We start from the raw sequence: 25,637 nt of genomic DNA on the forward strand, positions 1-25,637 counted from the left end.
GCTATAGAAAAGATGCACCTGAAATAGTATCTGCTGGTCGCTGCATTTGCTAACAGGCTTTTTTAAAATGCTGCTTTTCAGCCGCGAAGGCGAAACAGCAGTAACAGGGAAGCAAGAATAAGACACCCCAGCAGCAGCCGCGGTAGCGACGGCGGCAGCAACGGCGGCGGCGGCGGCGGCGGCGGCGGCGGCGGCGGCGGCAGCAGCAGCAGCAGCCGCCTTACTAGCACTAGCAGCAGCAGCAGCCCTAGCAGCAGCAGCAGCCCTAGCAGCAGCAGCAGCAGCAGCAGCAGCAGCAGCAGCAGCAGCAGCAGCAGCAGCAGCAGCAGCAGCAGCGCAGTTTCCCCTCTCCCCAGCCCTGACTCTACGCGCACATGCGCACTGCGCCCACAGCCCTGGACCATTTGTCAGGACTACTCGTGAGACGGAGAAAAAAAAAAGAGAAAATTTGGGGGTAAGAAGCGGTTGATCTGATCTAATCTCTAATTAATCCGAAGATTTGTACGTGCCAAAGCCATTCATTTATTTTTCTGGGTGAAGATGAAAGTTCAGAGACCTATAGAAGGAAGGAAGCGCACCCTCCTCTTGTGAAACGATCAGGGGAGGGGAAAAGGACAGAAGGGGCTTTTCCCCCACTTCTCTCCGCCTCTGGGAAAGAGGAGCAAACTTAATCCCGGGGAAAAAGTGGGCAAGTGACTCGGAAATGGCTGGAGAGGGGCGTCTCTGGGCATCACCCTCCGAAGTAGAGTGTGTGAGAGTGTGAAAGAGGAACAAAAGAGAGAAAAGAGAAAGGAAAAAAAATGGGGGGGGAGAAGGAGGAGAGACTTGTATTTTTTTTTTTCCTTTGGCGTGCACACGGAGGAGGGTGTGGGGGGCTGCGAGGAGGGGAGCCGGGGCTCAGCTCGGCCGCCTGAAGGCTCTCGCCAGGCGCACAGGCTCTAGGATGCGTGGGGGTGCCCCCTCCCCCGCGTGCCCCCCCCACCCCCCGGAGATGGTCACTTTGGTCTCTTTTCTGATACTGAGCGCGGGGTTGGTGCGGGGAGGGGGAGGGGAGGGTGGGGAGCGCTGTGTCGCCGGCCCCGGGTGCGTGCATGTGTGGGTGCAGCGGAGCCGCAGCCCGGGGAGGGGGGGAAGGCGGCGAGCGGGGAGGGGACGAAAGGGGAGGGGGGGGTAGGTGGTGGCCGAGGGTGGGGAAGGGTGACGAGACGGGGGGAGGACGGGAGGAGAGGCAGGTCTTCCTGTGCCGATCTCCTCCCCCCCCCCTCACCCCCGGGCCCCGACTCTCGGTCCTCGGCCCCCTTTTTCTCCTCTCCGCTCCTCCCCCCCCCCCCCCGGGGTGGCCTTTGTGCCGAGCGAGCGCACGGGAGGGGAGAGCGAACGGGCTAGCTAGCAGGACAAGTCCGGGAGCTCGAGGCAGTGGGAAAAAGAGGCCGGGGGACTTTCTCCCTACTCGGGTTGCGGAGAATAGACTGGTTGAATGTACAAGCGCGTCTCCCCCAGGGTGTGCTCGGTGTGTGCGCGGTGGAAAGGCCTCTCCGACCCACAGCGCGCACACGCACTCACACACACTCGCTCGCGCACACACGGAGGAGGGAGAGGAGAGAAGGGAAGAGGAGGAGGAGGAGGAGGAAAAGGAAGGGGGGGGGGGAGTTTTCATTTTCTTCTTCTCTCCTCCTCCTCCTCCTTTCCTACGGAGTGTGTGAGAATTTAATATAGATCAGCTCCAATTTCCGCCATTTTGGGAAAGTTGCACAAAAATACCCCCCTCCCTCCTTCATACACATACACACACACACCCCAGTTTATTTCTGCCAGAGGCAGGAAAGTGCTCGGGGGCGGGAGGCGCTGGGGGCCCTCAGGTCCCGTTTTGGGGAAGGGGGGCTTAGGAGCAAGGGGAAGGTGGAGGGGGCTGCTGGAGGACCGCCTGGGTCTGGGCTGCCGCTGCCGCCGCCGCCGCCGCCGCCGCCGCCGCCGCCGCCGGCTCACTGCACTCGGCCGGGTGCGGGCGCGGGTGTGTGAGTGTGAGTGAGTGTGCAGCCGCGGCGGGGAAAAGGAGGAGGTGGAGGGGAGGGAAAGACGCGGTGGCGGCAGCTTCTCCCCAACTTGTTTACGCCCCGATTTGGAGGAAGGGAAAAGGGGGCTTGTGTGTATGTGTGTGACTGTGTGTACGTGTGTGTATGTATATGTGTGTGTGTGGTGAGGGGGGAAGAGATAGAGGCAAAGTTCAGCTTGCGCCCGGGCGCCTGCCGCGCGTGCGGGTACAGCCGCCGGGGCTGAGGGGTGCTGGGCCCGCCACCCGCCCAGCGGCTGGCGGGAGACTGAGGATGGGGGGGGAGGGGGGAGTCGAGGCCGGCTGGCTCGGGGATGTGGAGCTGGGGGGGAAGGGGGGGTAGGCCGAGGTGAGTTGGAAAGCTACGAAGCCGAGGTTGACGCCGCGCACCCCAAGGTGAGGGAAGAGAGGGTGCGGGGCGGGGGAAGAGGGGGAGTACGAACTTCGAGCGTTTGCAAAAGTTTTATTACCCATACAGATTTTAAAAGAAAGTCCCAATGATTTTTTCCCCTTTTGGCTCTAGCCCGACCCACGGTTGGACCGTGAGAGAAAGTTTAAAAAGAGGGCGGTTTCCTTTCCGCCTTCCCTAAGGAGGGGTGGGGGTGTCTGGGAGTCCGTCGGCTCTCTCTCAGCGGGGTGGGTATGACTCGGGCTTGCCTCGGTCCTGGGGAAATAGTTGTAAAATATTCCGGCGTCTCCTCCTCACTTCCCGCTCCCCGGACACGCCGCCGACTTTGTTAGAGAAGAGCACCCGAAAAAAAAAAAAAAACAAAAAAACAAAACAAAAAAAAAAAACGGAGTCTCTTTCCTTATGCAACTTCCTCAGGCGCATTGAACACCCCGGCCCTTCCCTTCCCCTCCCCCAGCGCAGGATCCATCCCTCCTTTTACCGCCTTGTTTTTTTTTCCCCTTTTCAAAAAATAAAGAAAGAAAAGAAAAAAGAAAAGAAAAGGAAGAAAGAGGAAAAAAAATGAGAAAGGAAAATGCGCTGCAACCGAGACGGAAATAGATTTCTAATTGTTCCCCAACTTCACAAGAAAGATAACAGATGTGAAATTCACTTGAAAAGAAAGAACCTGGGGGAGTGGGTTGGGGGGGGGGGGGGGGTGATGGTAGAGTTTATAACCCGCCTCGGGTTTTGCAGGTTGGTTAGTTTCTTTATAAAACACTTAGAGCATCGTTAGAGATGCCGTCTTTTCAGATCTGGTATAGCCAGGGACGTGGTTGTTGATGAACCTCGGTCGCGTGGATTTTTGCGCAAGTTTTTCAGGGGAAAAAAAAAAAAAAACACAGGGCTGAATCGAGGAGAGCATTTCTCCGGAAAGTTTCAAGTGCAGCAAAAAATAGCGTACGTGCAAAACTGGCCAAGGAGAGACCTCTAGTGGTTAAAGTCGCGTCTTCAAGTTCGGAAGGCAAAATAAAGTCTGGCCTTTACTTGGAGGAAAGTATCTATTTAGACCTGGAAGTAATTAGGAACCCTCAGCCAGTGTCCAAGAGTGGATGTGGAATGCTGGGTACCTAAGAACAGTGAATTTGCTAAATCATAGAGAAATGAAGGCACGATTAGAACCCATAAGTTTATGCCTTTTCCTGAGTTCCAAAGGTTACTGGATAAGCAACAAGTATTTATCGTTATCGTGAGTGAAGCTGTGTTTTTAGTCAGCCCCCAGCACAACTTAATACTATTTTGAGTTTTAGGACAAAGTAGACTTACTTGAAAGTAAATTTTGTCAATATACAAAGACTAATATTTGTATTTAAAAAAAACATTAAAAAATGGAACAGCAGTTTGATTTAATGATGCTTGTTTTAGTCCCTAATAAATATACTTTGAATGATCTCAGTTGCCTTCTCTGAAAAATGAGAGGGTTTGATTTCTAAAGTCTCTACTGCTTATAACTTTTTATGATTCTTAGAAATTATCAATTTGAAAGAAATCAAATTTATTTTGAAAAAGCTTTTTATAATTAAAAAAACCCTTTGCACATATGGGAAAAGATAGTAATTATAGCAGTTCTGTCTCACTCATCCTCTCTCCATGTGCTGATTTTTTTTTTTTTTTTGAGAATTGTTAGGTTTAAAACCTGACAGATAATAGAGATTTAGTAGCGCAGATGACTTTTATCATAGATTTTTAAGGTGTGTAAAAGGCAGGTTGTTTTTGTTTTTGATGTGACTACTGTTTGGGGCAATTTAAAACTTCATTTCATCTCAGACTGCACGTTAATTTTAAACAAGTTATAAAGTATGACATCAAAGAAATTGTCTTAAAGAAAAAAATTTTATTAGTCATGTGGCAAGGAATAACAGGTGGACAATCAGAGGACTACATTGGACTCTCAAAATGTCAGGAGAAATCAAAGAAAGCCTCTTGCAAATATGGTAGACCACTTCCTATTCCCTAACTTTTGGGAGAATGTTGACAAGAGTTGCACAGGATGGGCAGACACAAATGAGTTGCAGTTTGTGTTGCTGGAGAGAATTAGTTCACAGATTCACTTTGTAGTCTCTTTAGAACTTAGGTTTTCAATGCAGAAATTGTGGAAGTAAATCTCTTATTTCTGTGATACTCAAATATATCTGTGATTTCATCAGTGTGCATGTTTCTTCTGTAGATTCAGAGCATAAACCATCTGTCTGCCCTATGTGACTCCTCTGGTCTCCTCTAAATATAGGAGTTGGTGGGATATGCTACAGACCGTCATTGCTTTCTGCTAACATGTATAAGATAACAGAATATAGAAGTTGTCTACACATATTCCTAATTTTTTTGATCATACATTTCTGCGGGGACCTACTTTACTTCTTTTAGGTTCCTAATTTGATTTATGTTGTACCTTATTCACACCCACTACTGTTCCTCTACATTGCCCTTTGAGTGATACTCATTTTTAATTCTTTAATAATTGTCAGTTTTAGATGACTCCACAAGCATACAATAACACTGATGCAATATTGATATTATAAAGATGAACAATTGTTTCCAGCAGAAATTTGGGGTCATGAAAGTTACTTTGCAATTTCTCCTTCCATTTAGTTTTGTGCACAGCTTGTCCTTTTGTACTGTCTGATCAAGTTATATATACACAGATGGACAAGTTCTGTAGGTTGTCTATCTAACTACATGTAATATACTCTGGTATATGATGGTAATTTTTTTATCCATTTGGTTTTTCCTGTGTAGATGGTCCAAATTCTTTTGAGTGGTTGTGTATTTCTTCTAACAACTTTTATGATTAGAAGCACTTGTAGGAGCTCATTATCCATAGGGATCTTCTTTAGTGAAAACCTATCTTTTCTATGACATTAGTGAATACCTTTGGCTAGCACATATTTCCCTATTTCATTTGCAATCAGATGATTGTCAAAGAAGGCTAAGGCTATATTTTTCTGTATGGAATCAAATGTTTCTTTGTTAGCAAAAACAATAGAAAGTGGGATCTTGTATTCAAAAGTTCTTTCAGATAGTTTTTGGTAAAGATGAGACCCCTGGAATATTGATTGTAAAGGCCTTCCTGTTCTTTACTAATGTCTTCATTGAAAATGGGTATTCTCTTTCCCTGTATAGATGATTTCTATAAATTTTCTAGTTATTGGGAAATTGGAATATAGTTTGATATTTGCTGATGTTTTTGGTTGCCTTATTTTGATGTTAATAGGTCTGAGATTTTTTTCCCCTCCCCTTAAGCCTTGGGTTTCTTCCTCATTTTCAGTTATCTTTTGAATAGATCGCTTTAGTACTCCCACAATTGTGTCACTTCCAGCATGAATTTTTGTGTTATCTCATCTAACTGCTTTTCCCATCTTTATTCTCTTTGGTGCCATTTCTAACTTTTCTATAAGTTCATCTAGGACTGTGATGTTAGAATCCAAATATAATGACTCTGTTATAGTCATTGATGGTTTAAATATATGTGTGTCTGCACACATACATGTATATGTTATACGTGTTATATGTTACATATATGTTATAAAATATTTGCAGATTGTTTCCATTTTTCCTCTGTGGTTCTTCTAATTTTCAACTTTAAATATATTTGGGGTGACTTATTTAGTTAGGTTTCTCATCAGCCTTTCTTAGATTTTTTTTTCCTCTGCTTTTTCTTTACAGTGATGCCACTCATAAGCTACCCACATCCTTCAAAAGATTTACTAAAGACATTTATATTATGTTGACCATGACCATATATATATTTTCTTGGTAAATATAGCAAATATTTTATAATTAAAGTATATGGTACTATTAGCCACATTCTTAAGGTGGTTAATTCACATGATTGAAATTTTGTATGCTCTTGTTATAGTCCGGTTCTATGGCCTTTTTTCCATCCATATCCCATTTTCATAAGTTATTAAATAGGTTAGGATAAGAGTTATTATACTTTTATACCATATTCTTTTCATATTCTTCTTTTAGTTTTGTACTAATTTTAATTTTCTTTTTAGTAAGTCAGTCTTAAATGATATACAGATGATTGAGAAATGAACCCCAAGTCAGTAATGAGGTGTTTCCTGTTTGTTAAAATATAATCAATTTTATCTTTTGTTATGTAATTTGGTGCTCATTGAGTGCTTTCTGGTATTTTTAAAAAATATATTCATATGTAGTGATGAGGCTTTTGTATAGTCTACATGTTTTTGGCTTCTTGCATCCTTACACTGATTCATATTTTCTAACATTTTTCACTGTTTCCACCTATTTTTACTTTTGTATTAAGTCATTAAATATCAAAGTATATGTTTATTTCATTTGGAGGATATTTAAATCTCCGCAACAGATACATAGATTTTAATCAGCACTTATAAAGATAAGGTGTTTTTATAAAGATATTAGGTGTTTTTTTTAATATCAGTGATACATTTTTATAGTGAGCAGTGAATTTGGGGCTGATTAAATATCTCATGCAGTGATGTTTCTTGTTGTCTTTGGAGACATGACACTCAAACCCAATACCCACATCTCATTAATTTGTTTTCAAGAAAAATGGTAAGCCATCTTTTCATTTAGTTGTCCTTTCTGTTTTTCTCCTATTGATTTCATTGTATCACAAATGTCATGATTAATTTCAGTTCTCCCTGTAGTAGGTCCATTACTGAACCATAGGTCTTTGGACAGTAATCTCACAGTTAGATGTCAAAGGTGATGTTAAAAATTATGGAGAATCTAAAACTTAGTTGATTCTGAATTTTTTGGTCACCTTTTCTGCCTATCTGGCACTGTCACTGCAAAAGAAAAGGGCCATATGTAACTGAAGTTTTTATTTTTCTTTATTTGCATCATTTACCATGGTCAAAGAATTTGTCACTATATAGCCAGTCTACTGGTGTAACCAGATTGGATTTTGGAAAGCTGACTTAGAACTTTTGTTCCTCTGGAAGAGCTTTTGAAGAACCCTGTGTCACTTAGAAATCCCAATGAGATGTTAGATTAGGATTTAATGGAGTAGCACCCTTTGTAATTTCTTTCATAGGTTTCTTGACATAACATAAATGTTGTGAATTATATAAATAAGGTATGAGGCTTCCCTGTGCCTGACACAAATTGAAACATTGGGTGAAGTAAAGGATCTGGTGTACTTTGTGAATATATGTTTACTTTTCATCTTCAAGGATAAAAATTCTGGACATATCCTGGAGGCTTTGTCCTGGGGAGAAAATGTCCTGGGGGTTTTTTAGCTGGAGGTCTGCTGGTGTCTCTTCCCCCCTTCACTTATTCCCCTATTTGTCTAAAGAGGGTTTGAATGGACAGTTTTAAATAACCCTTAAGTTTATCTTTAATTCTTTTCTAGTTGGTAGGTTCTTAACTAGCATTTCAATTGCACATATTCATTACTGGAATTAGATTGTCTTATTCTTAAGTACTGGGGAACTGGAATGAAATATTTTAAATTTGCATAATAACAGTACTCTGAAACATCTTCCACTGCATCCTCACTATAACTGCTCTTTGGGAACAGAGGGAAGTTTATAATGAGGTCCTTTGGGTAACTAAACCCCCCTTGGTTGAGGGCCAAGATAATCTGCCTCAAACCACTCCATAGCGTAATAGAGTTATAGTGAGTTTCCAGTGTATTATGTGCCAATTTTTCTATGGTAGAGACAATTCAGAGTTTTCAGCTGGAGTCCCATAAGGTGGGTTTTTGTTGTTGTTTTTTGTTTGTTTTGTTTTTGTTTGTTTTTTGTAACCCTTCTCTAGGGTTGTGTTTTGTTTTGTTTTGTTTTCTGGGTGAAGGACTTGTGAGGTCAGTGGGAAGTAATTGGTAACAATGGATATAGTATGTCAACCAGTTAATAGTCTACTGTTTCATTCATTGTCAAGAAAATGACACTTATGTACCTACTGTGTACAGAACACTAACATGTGTCTGTCTACTGTACACAGTGGGACACAAGAAGGAAATTAATTTCACATAATTTATAACAAGATTACTTCTGTTCCCATGGAATTTACAGTATATGTAAATCTTGTGTATGTCTTACATTTCTTATTTTCTTTCACTTCATCTGCTCTTAATGATCAGGATTAATTCAGATTGAGTGGCAACATTATTGCACATGTAAATAAGGTAAAAAAAAAACCCTCTAAGTTATAAATAACCAAGAAAATAATGTAAATGAAAAAAGTATTTATTATATCCATCAGCTTGTGGAGCTATCTTCAACGCTGCACTCAACATACTAAAAAGATTTGTTCCCCACTCTTACAGATATTAACCTTCTCTGTAGTTCAGCACAGACAGCATGGGGAAAAAATAAACATATGAAAACACTACAGACACAAACATATTTTCTTTATGCATAAGGAGTGCAGGATGTTGCATATTAAGGCATAGTGGTTTGTTGAAATTATCATCTTTGTAAAAGGGAGATTTCAAGGATAATGTATAGAGAGTTAATTCCTAAGTGATTTGTTTTAAAGAATATTATGTGTTGACTTTTCAAAATTCTAGAATAGGATTGCTTTTCTATAAAAGAATATGTGGTTTCTGGTTTTTAGATAGGCCTCTTTTATATAGATGTTTCTTTGTCTTAAATAGGGCAAAGATCACATTTTTATACAATTCTAATGTACAGAGCTGTTTGTGTGTATATATATGTATGTAAAACTGGGTTGGATTGTAATAATTGCATATTTAAATGATAGTAGTAAATAACATAAACAAATCTTCCAAATTGGAACAGTATTGATCTTAGTTACAAAAATGATTAGGTTGATGGTGTATAGAAAAATTGGAGTAATGAGAATTTATATACTAGGAGTTATAGGAATTTATTAAAGAAAGTAGGTTAAAAATTAAATGACTAGAATCATGAAATTGTTGTAAGATGTAAATTGAGAGATGATCTAACCCATTTTATGGGCAAGTAAAAGGAGGCTCAGATGGAGGGAGTTACTTGCTAGAGTAACATAGAACTTCACTGAGTCAGAAAGAGAACTCTTGCCCTTTGGTTCAGTGTCCCTCCTTCTCCCTCCAAGACTTGGAAAAAAACGCATTCTCCTGAAACTTTAGTTGTTTAAGGTCTGGATTCTAATTTGGATCTTCAGACTTATGTATAAATCTAGTATTCTTTCCACTATGCTCTACTCTGTGTTATCCATAATTTTCAACTCTTGTGTATACCTAACTTTACAAGTTAATTATTTTGAGTTTTGTTTTTGTTTTTTTCTTTGATTACTTTTATTTCCTCTGATGAAGTTGCTTCACAGTCAAAATTTAAATTGTTGAGTAAGAAGAAGAATGGAAATTTCTTTTCCAAACAAAAATTTCTCAGCTTAGTGAAGACAGTTGGTTTATAAGTAGATATATTTTATGTGGAGGTAGGGCAGGTACCTTTTTGGATCCTCAGTGCCAAAAATTGTCTCTATGAATTAGATGTGAATACAAGTTATATTTCTGCAGTTAACCAGCTTTTACCTAGTGACTACTGTGTGTTGGAAGTTTTTGCCTTAAAGGGATTTACATGTTTTTTCTTTGGTCCAGATGTGATTTCTTCCTGGTTGATGTAGGAAGATTTGGTGTACAGATCTTTCACCTTGTTAATCTTAGCAATCAGGAAGATCTGGTTTATATACTGGTACAGAATTAGACCTTAGGCTAGTCATTTGAAGCTTCGAAATCTTAACTTCATCTATAAAAATGTGGCTAATAATTCTACTTATCTTTGTTGAAAAGAATGTGCATACATATGCATATATGTAATATGTGTACATATGTACATGCTCATACACATGCAGAGCTATGCAAATACTATTAGGAAATTGCCTGAGGACACTGAGCAGTCTTCCTGAATGTAGGGCTATCCCCTTTATCTGCTAAGCCACACTACCTTTCTAGTAGTTTAAGAGTTCTTTAATACCCTATTACAATGTGATGACAGTGTAATAGTTTCAAATTATGAGGGGAAAGAGATAAGGTCTAAACCATTGTTGGGAGCTAGTGAGCCAGACTTTCCTAGAAAAATTATAGATCAAAGATTATTAGAGCTAGAAGGTATCTTAGATTTCACCCAGTCTCGAAGTGTCAGATTAGCAGCCCACCAAACCCCTGAGTGTGACCTGAACCAGATTATAATGTAATTGGGAAATGTTTAACAAAATCCAATGAAAATAATGCTAATTTGTGGTTTTCTAAGTCATAGAGATCTATTTCTGTTTGAGTTTGACACCACTAATGTGGTCTAACTTTATCCTTTTACTGAGGAGGAAACAGTCCTAAACAGCTAAAGTAAGTTGTGGTAAATTGCAAAGCCAGATTCAAAACCTGATCCCCAAACCAGCTATATCTGTAGAATCTGGTTGCATTAACTTATTTGAGATCATATGGGGTACATTTTAATGCATCATCTTTTCATGTTTTGTCTACATCAAGAATGTTATGGTGCTGGTCTGGTGGAGTATACTCACTAAATTTTTCCAGTAATGGGTACAGATTTGGAGTGATCCACCCACAATCTCATTTCCAGTGTACTTTTTGACCAATGACATATTCAGAAGATTAGGGTCTTCCTAGGGAGGGACTCCTTCATTGTAAAGAATCTGGATCATTCTGTGATAGATAAAGAATTTCTTTTTTAGAGTTTAGAGAAAAACATGATTCTTTTTTTTACAGGCATAATATGATAAATAAAATTGAATTGCAAATCTTATTGAGTTGATTGAAGGAGGAGAAAGATGTATTTTATAAAAGAACTTTCTTACAACAGGTAATGTTTTCATAATGGCTCTTTATTATATTGAGGCTACACTCATTTTACTGATAACAGATTAGAAACAGATTAGAAAGTGGATTATATCTATTCCAGCCAATGTTCAGCATGATGTCTGTAAGTGAAATCCTGTCTGAGGGAGTGGAGAGTGATGTTGAGGGAAAACCAAAACTGTAGAAAAACATCTCCTTGAGGTGACTTTTAATTTATAAGATGAGTCAGGAAAGACACATTTACTCACTCTGATGTGCATTTAAAACTTAAGTCAGTATTTACTGGTGTTTGATCAACACATTTTTATATGAGTGTCTATTTTCTGCAAGTTATATGCTTGGCTGATGGGCATTTGAGGTATAGAATCGGGCATTTGAGGTATAGAATCTTTTAAGTCCCTTGCCTTCAAGGGGGGAAAAAAAACGTATCTACTATATACAACCCAGAGTCTGAAGTTGTAAAATGAATGATACAGGTAACAGGTGCTCTGCTTTACAGTGAACAGCCGATCATTTCATTAGATGAGTAGACCAATACTCATTTGTTGTTAAACATTAGCTGTAACTAAAATAAAGTATTCTGAAGTATAGATTTTTGCTTTAATTTCTTTAAAAGAATTATTACCATTAAAAAAGTTTTGAGTTCTAAATTGTCTCTTCCTCCTTCCAGCCTTTCCCTACTCTCCAAGACAGTAAAGTAATCAGATAGAGATCATATATGTGCAATTATCTAAAACTTTTCCTATTAGTCATTTTGCATAACAAGACTCAAATAAAAGAAAAAAACAAAGTGAAAAAAAGAAAAAGAAGAAAGTGCAGTCTGTATTCAGTTAATATAAGTACTTTCTCTGAAGGTAGTTGGTATGCTTCCTCATAAGTCCTTTGGAATGGTCTTGGGTTATATATTGCTATTAATAGTTAGCTCCTCATGGAACAATATTTTTATTGTGTACAACATTCATCTGGTTCTGTTCACTTCACTGTGCATCAGTTCGTGTAAGTCTTTCTGAAATCGTCCTGCTTGTCATTTCTTATAGCACAATATTCCATTAGAATCATACCACGGCTTATTTAGCCATTCCCCAATTGGTCATCTCTTTGATTTCCAATTCTTAACCACTAGGAAAAGAGCCGCTATGATTATTTTTGTGCAAATAGATCCTTTTCTCTTTTTTGGAAGGTACCTGCAAGTAGAGATTTAAGTATTGTTTTGACTTTTATGTCAGGGATTTCAGTTGCTATTTATAGAGGAAACCTGAAGAGACAATGGAGTTAACTCAAGAAAAAGGAAGGTAAAGTTGCAGTTAGTGACCTGGGTCTATAATACCAGTAAGATAAAAGGAGGTAGGTGGGTTGGAAACAGAAGAAAGAGAAAATATTTGGGAGGGAAAAAGTAAAAAATATATTCAAGGACAGAATTTCTGGAAATATGGATAGCAACTCCTTTGGGTGACTAAAGAAAAGTTTCCTAAGTTCCTAGAAGCTTCAAGAGGCAACAAGTCATTAAGCTGTTAAAACTCTGTATCTTGGATAGCCACTCAGTGTTACCAATGAAGAAATTCATTTGACCCCTTTAAAATAGTTTCAAGCTATAATAAACATTGTAACACTTAGATTAATATTTAGAATCCTCTACTCTACAGTTCTACTTGGAACTGAAGGGCATCTTAGAAAATCAATTTCTGTTCTTAGAGTATCAAAAGAATAGAATGATCTAAAGAAAAGAATAATCTAAAACTAAAGAGATAAATGCACAGACTGTTCTGTTAAATATCTCAATCTCTTATCTTCCCTGAAGTCTAAGGTATATAGCAAAGAATTAGCTTCTAGCTAGAGCATCTTAGCATTCAAACTAATGATTTATCCCAATAATTACATTTATACTGCATGTAATTGTTGGAATAAATCATTAGTTATAATAATAAATTATACCAGGATACTAAACTAGGCTAAGAAATCTATTTAATTAGTGTTGTTCCCCCCCCCCCATCTGTTAAAATGATTGAGCTCTGAGAAGTGAATTGAAACCCCCAATGGTCAATATAATGTGGGCATTAAGATGAATAATATGATTAGATGCCCTCTTTGTGGTTTTATTTTGGTTGTTTTTGGTTAATTTAAATGACATTATTTTCCTGTTGACCTGCAGAGATTGACTGAGTTAAGTATGAAAACATGACTTTTTGTGGGGGGAAAAATCAAAACAAAACCATATTCAAATTCTGCATAGTAGTGTTTCTTTAAATATTATCATCATCATTATTATTTGTATATTTATGAAAATGTTAAGGCAATTAATTGAGAATGAGCAGCTTCATTTTTAATCTTTTCAGTATAAAATTTTTAAAAATTATGTTATTAACATAACTACACATCTTCCTTCCAAAAAAGACACCTTCACGTTATTTTTTAGTTCTAAGAGTTTGTTTGGGTGTTTCCTGGTATAAGTTTTTGTTGAGCTAGGTATTTTAAGGGTATTTTTGCTTCTTATCTTACAGAGTGTATGTTTAACTTAAAGCCAGATAAACTGCTAGAGTGGAATATATCAAGTGTAGCATGTCTTTTAATATTGTAGATAATGGCTTCTGACTCTAATTTCCATAATATTTATTTAAATTTCTTTTTTTGGGGGGGTGTTGGTTTCTTTTCTTAATCATCCCTTATCTACCTCCTTCTACCACCACCCTCTCTTTAGAGAGGAAGTAGGTTAGGTCTCAGCCTCAAATAATTTTATCCTTTTTATTGCACAGAAGAGCAGGAAGTCGAGATTTATGAAGAACTGGTGCCTCTGGTAGCTAATCCTTTGCATATAATCATCATGGCAACAACAGTAAAAAGGCCAAATACATGATGACTGCATTATAAACAGAAGAGTTTTGTCACAGCACTATGAAAGTGATGGAAGGGAGTAATTTAAAGATTGCATAAATAATAATAAATAGGAAGATTTTAAAAAGTTTCCCCCCTCCTCAAAATAAACAGTGGTCAGTAGGCAGATGACCAAATGCTAAAGGAAAGTATTATTTTGGCATCAAAAATGACTTTGAACTCTTCTAGATTTTGCTGGCATCAACAGAATGTATAAGATGGATCCTAAGAACAAAATCTTTGGTCTTTATACAATATTTTTTATTCTAATATGTGTGCAATTCAGAGTTCTTATCAGGCAGGGTGAGTACACTATCAAAGCCGGCATCTGTCATGCCTGATTTAAAAGAAAGTTTTTACTTTGTAGCAATATCTGTTTGTTGAAAGATGCTTTGAATCTGACTTCACACAGACATAAGTCTTCATTAAATAAGCTTGTTTTAAAGGTTTGGATTTTAATTTTTCTTAATTTGTTCTTCCCCACTGATGGGGTAGTAAGGAGAGTTTCCTGGGAAACTTTTACTACATTAATAAATTAGGGCTCAGTTGTTATATAGAACTGTGACTAATAGATGTTCTTTAGTTTTACTTAATGAGATTGAGATCATAGATTCTGCTCTCAGCTATTCCAAATGGGAATTGTCTTTTCTGAAAGTGGTTACATGGTCCAGCAGATAGAGTGCCATCCTTGGATTCAAGAAGACCGAAGTTCAAATTCAGTGTCAAATACTTAATAGCTTTATGACCCTGGACAAGGCACTTTTTACAGAGTTTCCTCCTTTATAAAATAGGGATAATAAAAGCACCTACCTCACAGGGTTGTTGTGAGGATAAAATGAATAATGTAAAGTGCTTTATAAATTGTAAAGTTATACATATTACTATGCAAATTCTAGCTATTATTAATCCCTTATATTCTGCTTTTCCTTTCCCTTTTGTTTTTTGTTTCCTCTCAGGGTTTTATACAATTGAAATACTGCTATAATGCTTTAGAAGCATACCTGTTAGTTTTTGACTACTTTCTTTGAGGATTCATGGACATTTGTAGCAAGATCTAATTCATTCTTTAATGATTTTTTAAAAAATGGCCCCTGAATGCAAGATCCTATACTAAGTTCCAGGATTGTGTCCTACCTAGCATTTAAAGCCCTTCACAATCTGGCTCCATCTTATCTTTCTGGGCTGATTATACATTACTCCTCTTCACATATTCTCTGTTCCAACCAAAATGACCTACTTGCTCTACCTCTTAAACAACATTCCATATCCTCTCTGCATGGCTCTTCATAGGCTATCCCCTATCCCTGGAATGCTTTATTTAATCCTTTCCCTCTGCTTGGAACTTCTAGCTTCCTTTAAAGACCAGCCCTATGGTTAGCATTACTGAGAAGGTTTTTTTGATTCTTCATGTTGTATTTATCTAGGTATATCTTAGTCAGATTTAATGCCCTTGAGGGCAGGAACCTAAAACAAAATCTTTAAATATTTAAGATTGTAACACATGGTAGATGCTTAATAAATGCTTGCTAAATTGGCTAGGCTCTAGGTGTGCTAAGATTGCTAAGATAGTGCTATGGATAGAGCTCAGGCCCTGGAGTCAGGATAACCTGAGTTCAAATCCAGCCTGAGGCACTTCTAGCTGTGTGGCCCTGAATAAGTCACTTAACTCTGCCTCAGTTTTCTCTTCTGTAAAATGAACTGGAGAAGGAAATGGCAAACCACTCTGGTATCTTTTCCAAGAAATCCCCTAGTAGGGTCATAGAGTGGAAGCATGTCTAAAATTATGACTGAACAAGGCACAGAATATGTTCATTGTACTTGTTGTCATACTGAGATTTTTTACAGGAATGAAAGAAAGGTAGATAAAGAGTTTGCCCCAATGAGCCTATATCCATTTTAGGTTTCTACCAGATCCCTACAAAGTAATATTGGAGCTTACCCATTTCCCATGGTTCAAAGACACCACAGCTTCTACTTTTACAACCGTTCTTTTGTATTTTTTTTGTAAAAGCCTTATCCTCTTATTTACTTCTTAAGTTGGATATTCCCCAAATTCTTTCAGCCTCTTTTGTCTTATGACATTAATTTCCATAATTTCCATTACTGTCTGTGTTCAAGTGACTTTCAACTCTAACTTCACAGCCCAACTTTCTTTTCCTGTCTTTGTATTTCTCTATCCTTCTGCCTTCAGGGTTCTACCTTAATATTCCTCAGAGCCTCAAATCCATACCACAAACCAAACTTGCCCCTAAATTTACTCCTCTTTTCTGACTTCATTTTTTTTTAATAGATCTGCCTGCCATGTTTTAAATTCTTCCTTATTTCTCATTTCTTATTTCTAATCATTTACCTAATTTGTTAATTCCATCTGTCAAAGCTAATTAGTAACTGTCTTAAGAGAATTCTTCAGACAATTTTTATATCCTAACTGGTCCTTTTAGAGTCTATGTCTTTGACTTTTCTTTTTCCTTTCCTTATCTCTAATGTTCATACTTGACTTATAGGTACTTGTTGCCATATGCCTTGAATTTTAATAACTTTTGCCTTTTTTCCCTCTTCTCTCCTCCAATCTGTTTTCTATACCATTATCAAAATAATCTTTGGAGATCTTGATGCAGTCATACTGTTCACTTGTTCAGGAATTTTGTGATTCCCAGTTGTCAGTAAGCAGTATTCAAACTCTTGCCTAGTGACAGAGCCCCTCTACTTTTTGACACCATCTTGTCATTTTTATGTAACCTCATCAACCTCATCTCTGTGCTCTTTGTACTTCAGAGTAGGCCCTTTTCTGTTATTTGACCATATCTAGCCCTTTTCCACCTCTGTGTTAGAATGCTCAACTCAAATATTACCTCCTTTTGATGATCTTTCCCTTCAGACCTCACATACCTCAGATCCAGTAAGACCTGGATCTTTCGAGTCCTGTGACTGATGTGTACTAGCTTTTTGATAATGGCATGAAGAATAAATTGTAGGAGGGAAGAAAAATGAAGTAGAAAAACCTAAAGCTATTGTAATTCAGGATATGGAGCAAGTCACTATTCCTCACATGCTCTAGACCAGGGGTCCTCAAACTTTTTAAATGTTAACTCAAAAATATAATGAAAAGTTTTGAACAATATAGAATTGTCCAAAAGTGGAATATGTTGACTTGTAAATTAGTGATTTTCTCTTAAGGAAGAAATATGATCATTTCTTAGGGATGCTTTATACAGGGGTCCTCAAACTACAGCAGTGGGCCAGATGCAGCAGCTGAAGACGTTTATCCAAACCCTTACCTAGGGCTATGAAGTTTCTTTATTTAAAGGCCCACAAAACAAAGTTTTTCTTTTTACTATAGTCCGGCCCTCCAACAGTCTGAGGGACAGTGAACTGGCCCTGTATTTAAAAAGTTTGAGGACCCCTGGTCTAGACAGTCCTCTTAATACTACAAATTACTGAGTAGGTGTAAATCTGCATTGGTAGAGGAAATTCTATATGTAATTCAAATCACAATTGCCAAGTTTTTGTCTTATTATGCATACATTATGCATTTACTTATATTTGGCATTTCTCTACTCAATTTTATTGGAAAATTAAAAATTCAACAACAATACTGATTTAATTTGTTTGTCTTATTCCCTTATTTGAATGCAAGCTCTTTGAAAGCAGTAACTTTTCCTTATCTAAACTTTGGTTCACCATTATCACTGACCTATTTCTCTGGGAAAAGTAGATACTTAAATATTTGTTGAATTTCTTGTATTAAGATTGTTTGGGGTCAAGCAAGTAATGAACTGTGATTTCTTCTTTTGTCTGATCCTTCTGTCTTTCTTCTCAATTTTTATGGAAGGTTCATATTGATGAGATGATTTGAGAAAGACATGTGCTCACTAGTAAGTAGGCATTATGGTCTCATTTTTACAGGAAATTGTAGCTACTGCCTTCTTGGCTCTTGCAGTGATGAAGAGAATACCTACTATGGTGATCTCAATAATGAGATGTGGGGCATGATAGCATCCACTAGAAGTATATTCAGGGTGTCTTCCTATGGTTTATAGCAATAAGGGAATCTTAAGTTTTCAGGAGAGCTGGACAACTTTCAAGAAAAAGTATTTTAGATGGTTAATGATGTGCATTAGAGATGCTCCTATATTGTATATATCATGAGTGAAGAAATTCAACATGAAGAGCTAATCTTAGTTTATCATTTCAGTCAGAAACTGGTGTTCTTTGAATATGACAATGATTGACTTTTCCCCCCATCTGCCTGTTTCGGCATCATAGTAACTGATATATAGACTAAAAAAAAAAAAAAAAAAAATACAAGATTTGGTTATAGATTCAGCCATAAGTGATTTTTCCTTTCTTTCAGTTCTATCTACCAGTTAGCAAAGACACTGAGAAGGCTTTAGAGTACTTTTTTTTATCTTCTTGTACTTAGAGATCTTTATTTTAACACTGAAATAAGAGTCTTATACTGAGTGGGCAAAGTCTTTGTTTTGTCCATTTTAAAGGAGAGCTTTTTGTACTCTTTAAGTAGAGGCATTAAAAGGACCTTTGCTTTCCCATTAAAAAAATTTTGTTTTCAATTATAGAGTACTTTTGCTCCCTACTTCCCTCACTCACTGGTGGGGGAAAAAAAAAAGAAAATATGGAACTCCTGCATCACATACATATGGTCATACACAATAAATTCCCTCTTTGTACACATCCCAAAGTACATTTTTTTCTTTCATATTAGTCCATGATTGTCTTGACATGAGTTAGAAAACATTCTTTTTCTTCAAATCTCTGGAATTCTGGTGGAACATTTAGTTGATTAGAATTCTTAAGTCTTTCAGAATTGTTTTTCCTTTTCTATAGTCCAGGATGATGATTTTGCATTCAATAGTTAGGTTAAATATCAATTTTAGGCAACTTCCTAGCAATGACAACATAGTGGCATCAATTACAAGTTGCCTTAATTGGAGGAGCAGAATCCTTTACACAATCAAACATAACTTTGCAACAAGATTTTTTAACAGATTAAACTGGTTTCATCACTTCCAGTGTTGATTGTGTATGTACTAGTTGCATTGAAGAGAAAAAATGTTCCACACAGTTTTTAAAATGTTACCCATAAGAACTCTCATTTGTTGAAGTATAAAATCTTTCCCTCACTTTTTTTTTTTTTTTTTTTTTTTGCTAATGGAAGAAGAAAACTAAAACTGAGATGGAAAGACTTGTAATGTCACAGAAGGGACCACTCCTGCCAAAATAATATTGACTGTTGGCATTGGTACCTGATTAGTAGATGGAAGAAAAATGCATAATCTCTGCCAATGGCTCTAAGACTTAGCAATGATATTTAACCAAGGTGCAAAATAGCCACTGGCTTTAAAATTATTTCGTGACATGGAAGCATGGTAAAAACTCCTTATACTATCAGTTTTATAGAAAATTTAAAGAGCCATGATCTTTAGGATAAAACAATGTACGAATTTTGAATTTGAAGCAGTCTCTTAGATATATGGGTTATTAGTTATCATCTGTAACGTTAATTTCATTGTTTGGATAGAGAGCTTTAAATGAGAAACTTACTACATATCACTACAAATTGACATACGGTTCTGTAATTCAAAATTTTAGAGAGTGGTCTGGGGCCTTGAGAGGTTAAATAATCTGTCCAGAGTTACAGAGTTAGAGAGTGTCAGAAATGGAAATTGAACATACATCATCTTTATTTATAGGGTTGTTCTCTATCCACTAATCTGTATTACATCTTAAATAAGCTTAATATGATGCAAAAAGAGGTAGACATTACTAGTACATTACTATTGTGTCTATAGCATTTGTCTTCAACTTTGCCTTTTTTATAGTCTTTCAAAATATATGAAATATTTTAGAAAAATTCTAACTTGGGAAAAGAGCATTGGAAGTTGATTCATGTGAAATTTTTTATGGTTTATGAATTTTAGATATGTAGATTATTAGTTCTAATTCTATATTCTAAATGAGTACTTCTCAAGAATCAAGCAGTTTACTTTATATAATGAATATTATACAGTAACTAGGTGTGTTGATTTGTGTATGTGTAGATTTATATATTGTACTGTTGAATTTATGAACTTCACTACTTCCCTCCCAGAAGCTAATGAGGATTAATTATATTCTGTTTTAAGCAGCACCTAACACAGAGCAGGAAAGGTATGTAATGACATAGAACATAGTTACATCAGCCATATAATAAAGCAAAAATAGTGTCTTGGCATAATTTTTCTTTCTCAAAAACTTTTATTATTCAGTTGTAAAAGAAAATAGTGGAACTAACATGCTGAATATCTGACTAAAAAAACAGCACATTGAAACTTGTCTCTAAAGGGCTGTTCAAGTTTCTCAGTCCCTATACTGGAAGAAATTGTGTAATTACTGTTACTGTACTAGCTGTTAGAAGGAAGTCACTTTGTCTGCCATTAGCTAATGGGAAATCAGTGCATTTTACTAGTTAGTACAAGGCAAAACCCAATCCACAGCTAAAAAGCAGTGCTTTTTTTGTTCACTCAGTATTTTATAATTTCCATGGGTCAATTTTCCTCCCTCCCATCAGCACTCTCACCTTTTGTTTTTTTGGAGATGGGATCTAGCTTGCCTAGGCCAGAAGTAGTAGTGACTGCTCCTAGACTGATCACAGTATTGATGAGAACAGAAGTTTTGTACTGTTCCATTTTTCTAACCTGAGCTGATTCTTTCCTCCTTAAGAAGCCTGATGACTCTCTGGTTTTGAGTTGACTATAGTGATATCAGTTACAGTGATGGTCAGCTTTAGCCATATTGCATCTGAGAATGACCATGCTTAAGTAGTCCACTAATCTCAGAAGCCTTTTTGGCAGCAGGAATTACAAAAATGATCATCATGTCTGGCCCAATTCCTTTTTAAGCCCAATCTTTGGCTTTTGCCTAAAGCAAGTAGGGACAAAAACATCAAAGAGGAAATTCTAGTATTTTCTCAAAATTCTGTGTTTTAAATATGGACAGTTAGAAATGGTCTTGAGAATATAAATCTAACTTGTGACATTTTCTTCCTCTAAAGAAAGACAAGAAGAAAGAATATTGAGGAAGTCAGTCAATCCTAACAGCAGAACTGAAATCAGCACACAGGTTGGTAAAGATTATACTTTGTTGAATTAGAAAAAAATACTAAAGCACTTAGAAAAAGACATTTACTTAGGAGCTGTGTTACTCTGAGCCTTAACCCTGTTTGTCTCAGTTTCCTCGTCTGTAAAATGAGCTAGAGAAGGAAATGACAAATCACTCTAGTATCTTTGCTGAGAATATCCCAAATAGGGTCACAAAAAGTCAGACACAACTGAACAAAATGTATACATATATGTTTGAATGAATGTATGCATGGATACAATGTAATGGTGGTGCTGTTCATATTAATTTCTTGAGAAATGAAAGCAGTGTCACAGGTTGCTGGGCTAACTTTACTATTGTTGTCATTTCGATCTTCTTGTTCTCCCTGAAACTCAAAATAATCAACTGATTATCATATGAGTTGAAAAATCAGTGAAAGAATTCACTGAGAGTTTTGTTTTTCACTGTCCACGCAGCCACCATAATTCATGTTAATTTCATCGTTCTATAGTAATCATTTTCCTTGTCCTATTTATTTGCTGGGCTTACAAAAGCAAAACTGAGAAATCTGGTTGTCAATTAGGGATCATTAAATTCATGGCAAGAAATTTTGATATTTTGTCATTATACACATATATTCATAATTTGAAATTTTAAGTAGTATTAAACCAACAAGTAATTAAATCAAACCTTTTGCAGAATAGCAAAATTATTCCATGCTACTTTTTTTCTTGTTCAGCTAGAGAGTCATAACTTAATATTTGCTTCAACTGAAAATTCAAATTGTGAATTTTTTATGAAGTGGTCTAAAAAATCATTTTGGAATATGAAAAATGTGGAATTAAGTGGATTTGAAGAAATGAGTATAAAAATTGAATTTCAGAGGTAAATCTGAGCATGGAGTTAAATTTTTAGTTACATTATATTGTTGATATTTTCAGTGTATGCATCATGAATGAACCTGCTTCTAGTACAAGTGGCCAAGAGTTTGATGTATTCAGTGTCATGGACTGGAAAGATGGAGTAGGTACTCTTCCAGGAAGTGATTTAAAGGTAAGTTGTCTAAAGGGACATTTTTATTGCTGGTTCATTTTTAATAAATATGTGTATGCATATCCATTCTGTCAAACACACATACAAAAACAATAAGTACTTAAGCACACATCAAGTGAGTACTTAGCATAAATATAAAATTTGCATATATTTATCCTATGTATTATGAGCCTCTATAATAAGCTATGAAGCCTTTCCATCATTTCTAAAAATTAAAATATTAAGAGACTTTTCATTGTCATTGAGTCTTAAAAGCAGAGGACTAGAGAACTTCCTTCTTGTGATCATTATGCAGAATTTAAGTAAATGTTAAACTTTTCAAGTGTATTTTAATCCTGGAAACAAATATATGAGACTTGACTTATTATATTGGCATGTGATTTAAAATAAATTACATAACATTTTTGTTTCACATTCCCTTCATAAAAATCAGTATTTTGTTGTGATAAGAGTAAATATAATTAAATTTGTGAAGCATTTATGCTTCTTGGGAAAAAACCAGCAACTTGTAAATGTAAATGTTTTATACTTTATTATTCTTTTAGTGTATGAAGTACTTTCTTAGTAAATTGAGCTCTAGCTTCTCATTCTTTTTGTTACCATTTTTCTGGAGAATAACATAATAATTGGTAATATAGTGTCATGATACAGTTAATAAATTTCTTTAAAGATTCTTAATTGCTTCTATTGTAATGTATATCCAAAATCTGTCTTGTCATTCTAAACTTATACCTATCTGAATATTGGAATGAATAAACTTGTTTGAAATTCAAGCCCGACATTTTATATTATTTTGGAATAGAATAATTGCACATATTTGCCCAAATGTGTGAATACCCTTATGAGAGGATGAATATATCATGATCTGATAAACTTCTACTCTGTGTGCATACAGAAATGACCATTTATACATATAGATTTACAATTTACAAATATGCATCAATCTACAATATAGGTCATATTCAAGTCTTTTCTTGAATTGCCATATGTTAGGTTTTTTTGTTTTGTTTTGTTTTGTTTTGCAAATAGAATTGCTTTAAATGTAATAGAATGCTTGCTTTTTTTTTTTTAAACAATCTATTGATCAGACATTTAACAAGCATTTTTCTCACCTATTGTGTGCTAGGCACTGTGCTTCTTTTGTTAAATGAATGTCTTTTTTGTAAATAGATTTATTCTCTAAATCATCTGCTTTGTAAATAGAGATAATTATGCACTTTTCTTTTCTTTCAGTGAGACTATGCCTATAAATCAAACCTTTTTGGTAAAGATAAGAAAAGTCTCCATAGAAGGATATCCTCAATCTTTTCATTTCCTTCCTTTGCTCCTGCTTGTCAGTAGTTAAACTGAAGTTACATACTCTGTGTGTGTGTGTGTGTGTGTGTGTGTGTGTGTGAGTGTGTGTGTGTGAGTGTGTGTGTGTGTGTGTGTATGAAATTGAAGTATATTTCTAGCCAGAGTATATTAGAGCTAATAGCTAAATTTTCAGTATGGTCACTTACAGAAGTCATCAATCCTGGAACCTAGATCTTAATTTATTGTTTTGCTAATTGTGTAGAATTTAGAAAATTTTGGGGAAAATTTTGATAATCCAGATTAAATTTTAAAATGTGTTGTGCATGTTATATCATCTAGCCTTTTAGTTGTTAAACATTTGCTACTTACTATGCCTCTATATTGCTCTGTAATCATTGCTTGAGCTCAGCAGGAGTACAATAGAAGCTTTAATGACTCTATAATAATAATAAAAATATCTGACATTTATATAACACTCAATTTTGGATATAACCAATATCTCATTGAGTCTCGCAACACCCCTGTTTCTACCTGTCTCTCTCTTTAAATTAGATTACAGAAAAATTCTGTGGGCCTGGAATAGGTGTGGTGATTGTATGGTGGCGATTCTGAGTTCTAGAAGTCAATGTCATTCCTTGAAATTCTAGCTCTGGCAGATTTCACCAAACTGGACTGCTTTTGAGAATGGTCCAAGCATAAAATTTATGTGTAATATCTAAAAAAAAAAAAAACAGGTTAAGGCTTACTATCAGGTTGGATTCAAGAATATTGATTTTTCATTTATGGTAATTCTCACATAGGATGGACTTCATTGAAGAAAATAATTTTTAGTAGAGGGAACATCTGCACTAGTTAAATGATGGATTCATAAAATGTTATATTTAGAGGAACTTTGGTTGAAGAGCCAAGAGAACTGGGTTGTTATCCCAGTTCTTTTATGAGTCTATCTATAGTGAGTTCATCCAGGGCCATCTCCAGTCATCCTGATCTATATCTTGCCACTGGAACCAGATGACTCTGGAGGAGAAAATGGGGCTGTTGATCTTGCACAGCTCTCCCTCACTTAATCCAGTTTACTTGTATGTCATGGTATCACCTCTGTGATGTCATGTTTCTCTTTGAGAAAGGACAAACAACAACCTTTAGTTATTTCATTTTCCTGAGAGTTCTCATTTGTAAAATTGGTGGAGTTGGACACCTAGATGTTTTGAGTGCTATCCAGCTACAACATTCTATGTTTCTGTATCTGGATTTGATGAAATGAAGCTATTGATCTGTACTTTGTCCTCATGTTAAGTTTGCTTAAAGGCTTTTTACTTTTATGTCACAAAAGGGATAAAACACTCGTGACTTTTTTTTTTTTAAGATTTCATTATGGTGATTTCATTGATATGGAAAACTGGTTGAGAAAACTGCCTTTCCCAATGCAGGTGGGCTCCTGCTTGGCAATTTAGAAACTTAAGACAGTTTTCCTGGTGGCACTGAGAGAGGAACTATTTTCTTAGGGTCATAGGGCTAGGAAGAGACACAGCTCCAGTTCTTCCTGATTCTAAGGCCTGCTATTCAACTACTATGCCAAATAAACTTTCAAATTGTTAGGCTATATAAATAAGTTTTATGATGTTCACTTAGGTCTTTCTTTGTTGCTATTTATTACCATCTGATCTAGGTTTTTGTTTAGGAATGTTTAAGTTCACTTTTATTTTAATCAGCTATTGCTATTACACTTTTTCTCTGATATCTTTTTTTTAATGCCTTGTTTTCTATTACAACCTATAGGAGATTTTTATCCTTTAAGCTATTATTAGTTTAATCAGTTTCAGACACAGTTGCATAGAACTTCTACTCTGTAAGTAGTAGTAAATCTAGTAGTAAAACAGACTTCTTGCTGAAAATTTTGGATTACTTCAAGGTTGTCCAGACAATGGAATTGTAATTATTTCTCCATTAATTTGGTTAGCATAAAAATATGAATATAGTTTTTAGTTTGAATTATCTAACTTAATTATTAAGACTAATCAGATCACCTGGTTTAATTATGATATATTTGTCTCATTTTGTATTGTATAGCT

The 25,637-nt window shown here is 36.5% G+C and overlaps 1 protein-coding gene across 1 annotated transcript in view; it reads left to right on the top strand.

Moving 5' to 3' along the window:
- Positions 1 to 335: 335 nt before the first annotated feature.
- The window catches only part of L3MBTL3 (L3MBTL histone methyl-lysine binding protein 3), a 147,907-nt gene continuing 122,605 nt past the window's right edge, over positions 336 to 25,637 (top strand). Inside the window, exons 1-3 of the mRNA XM_051997722.1 lie at positions 336 to 454; positions 21,170 to 21,237; positions 22,158 to 22,269. Coding sequence (XP_051853682.1) covers positions 22,168 to 22,269 — 102 coding nt within the window. The 5' untranslated portion in view covers positions 336 to 454; positions 21,170 to 21,237; positions 22,158 to 22,167. The remainder of the gene's footprint in view (positions 455 to 21,169; positions 21,238 to 22,157; positions 22,270 to 25,637) is intronic.

Source organism: Antechinus flavipes, chromosome 4 (genome assembly GCF_016432865.1).
Source record: "Antechinus flavipes isolate AdamAnt ecotype Samford, QLD, Australia chromosome 4, AdamAnt_v2, whole genome shotgun sequence".
Taxonomy (NCBI): Eukaryota; Metazoa; Chordata; class Mammalia; order Dasyuromorphia; family Dasyuridae; genus Antechinus; species Antechinus flavipes.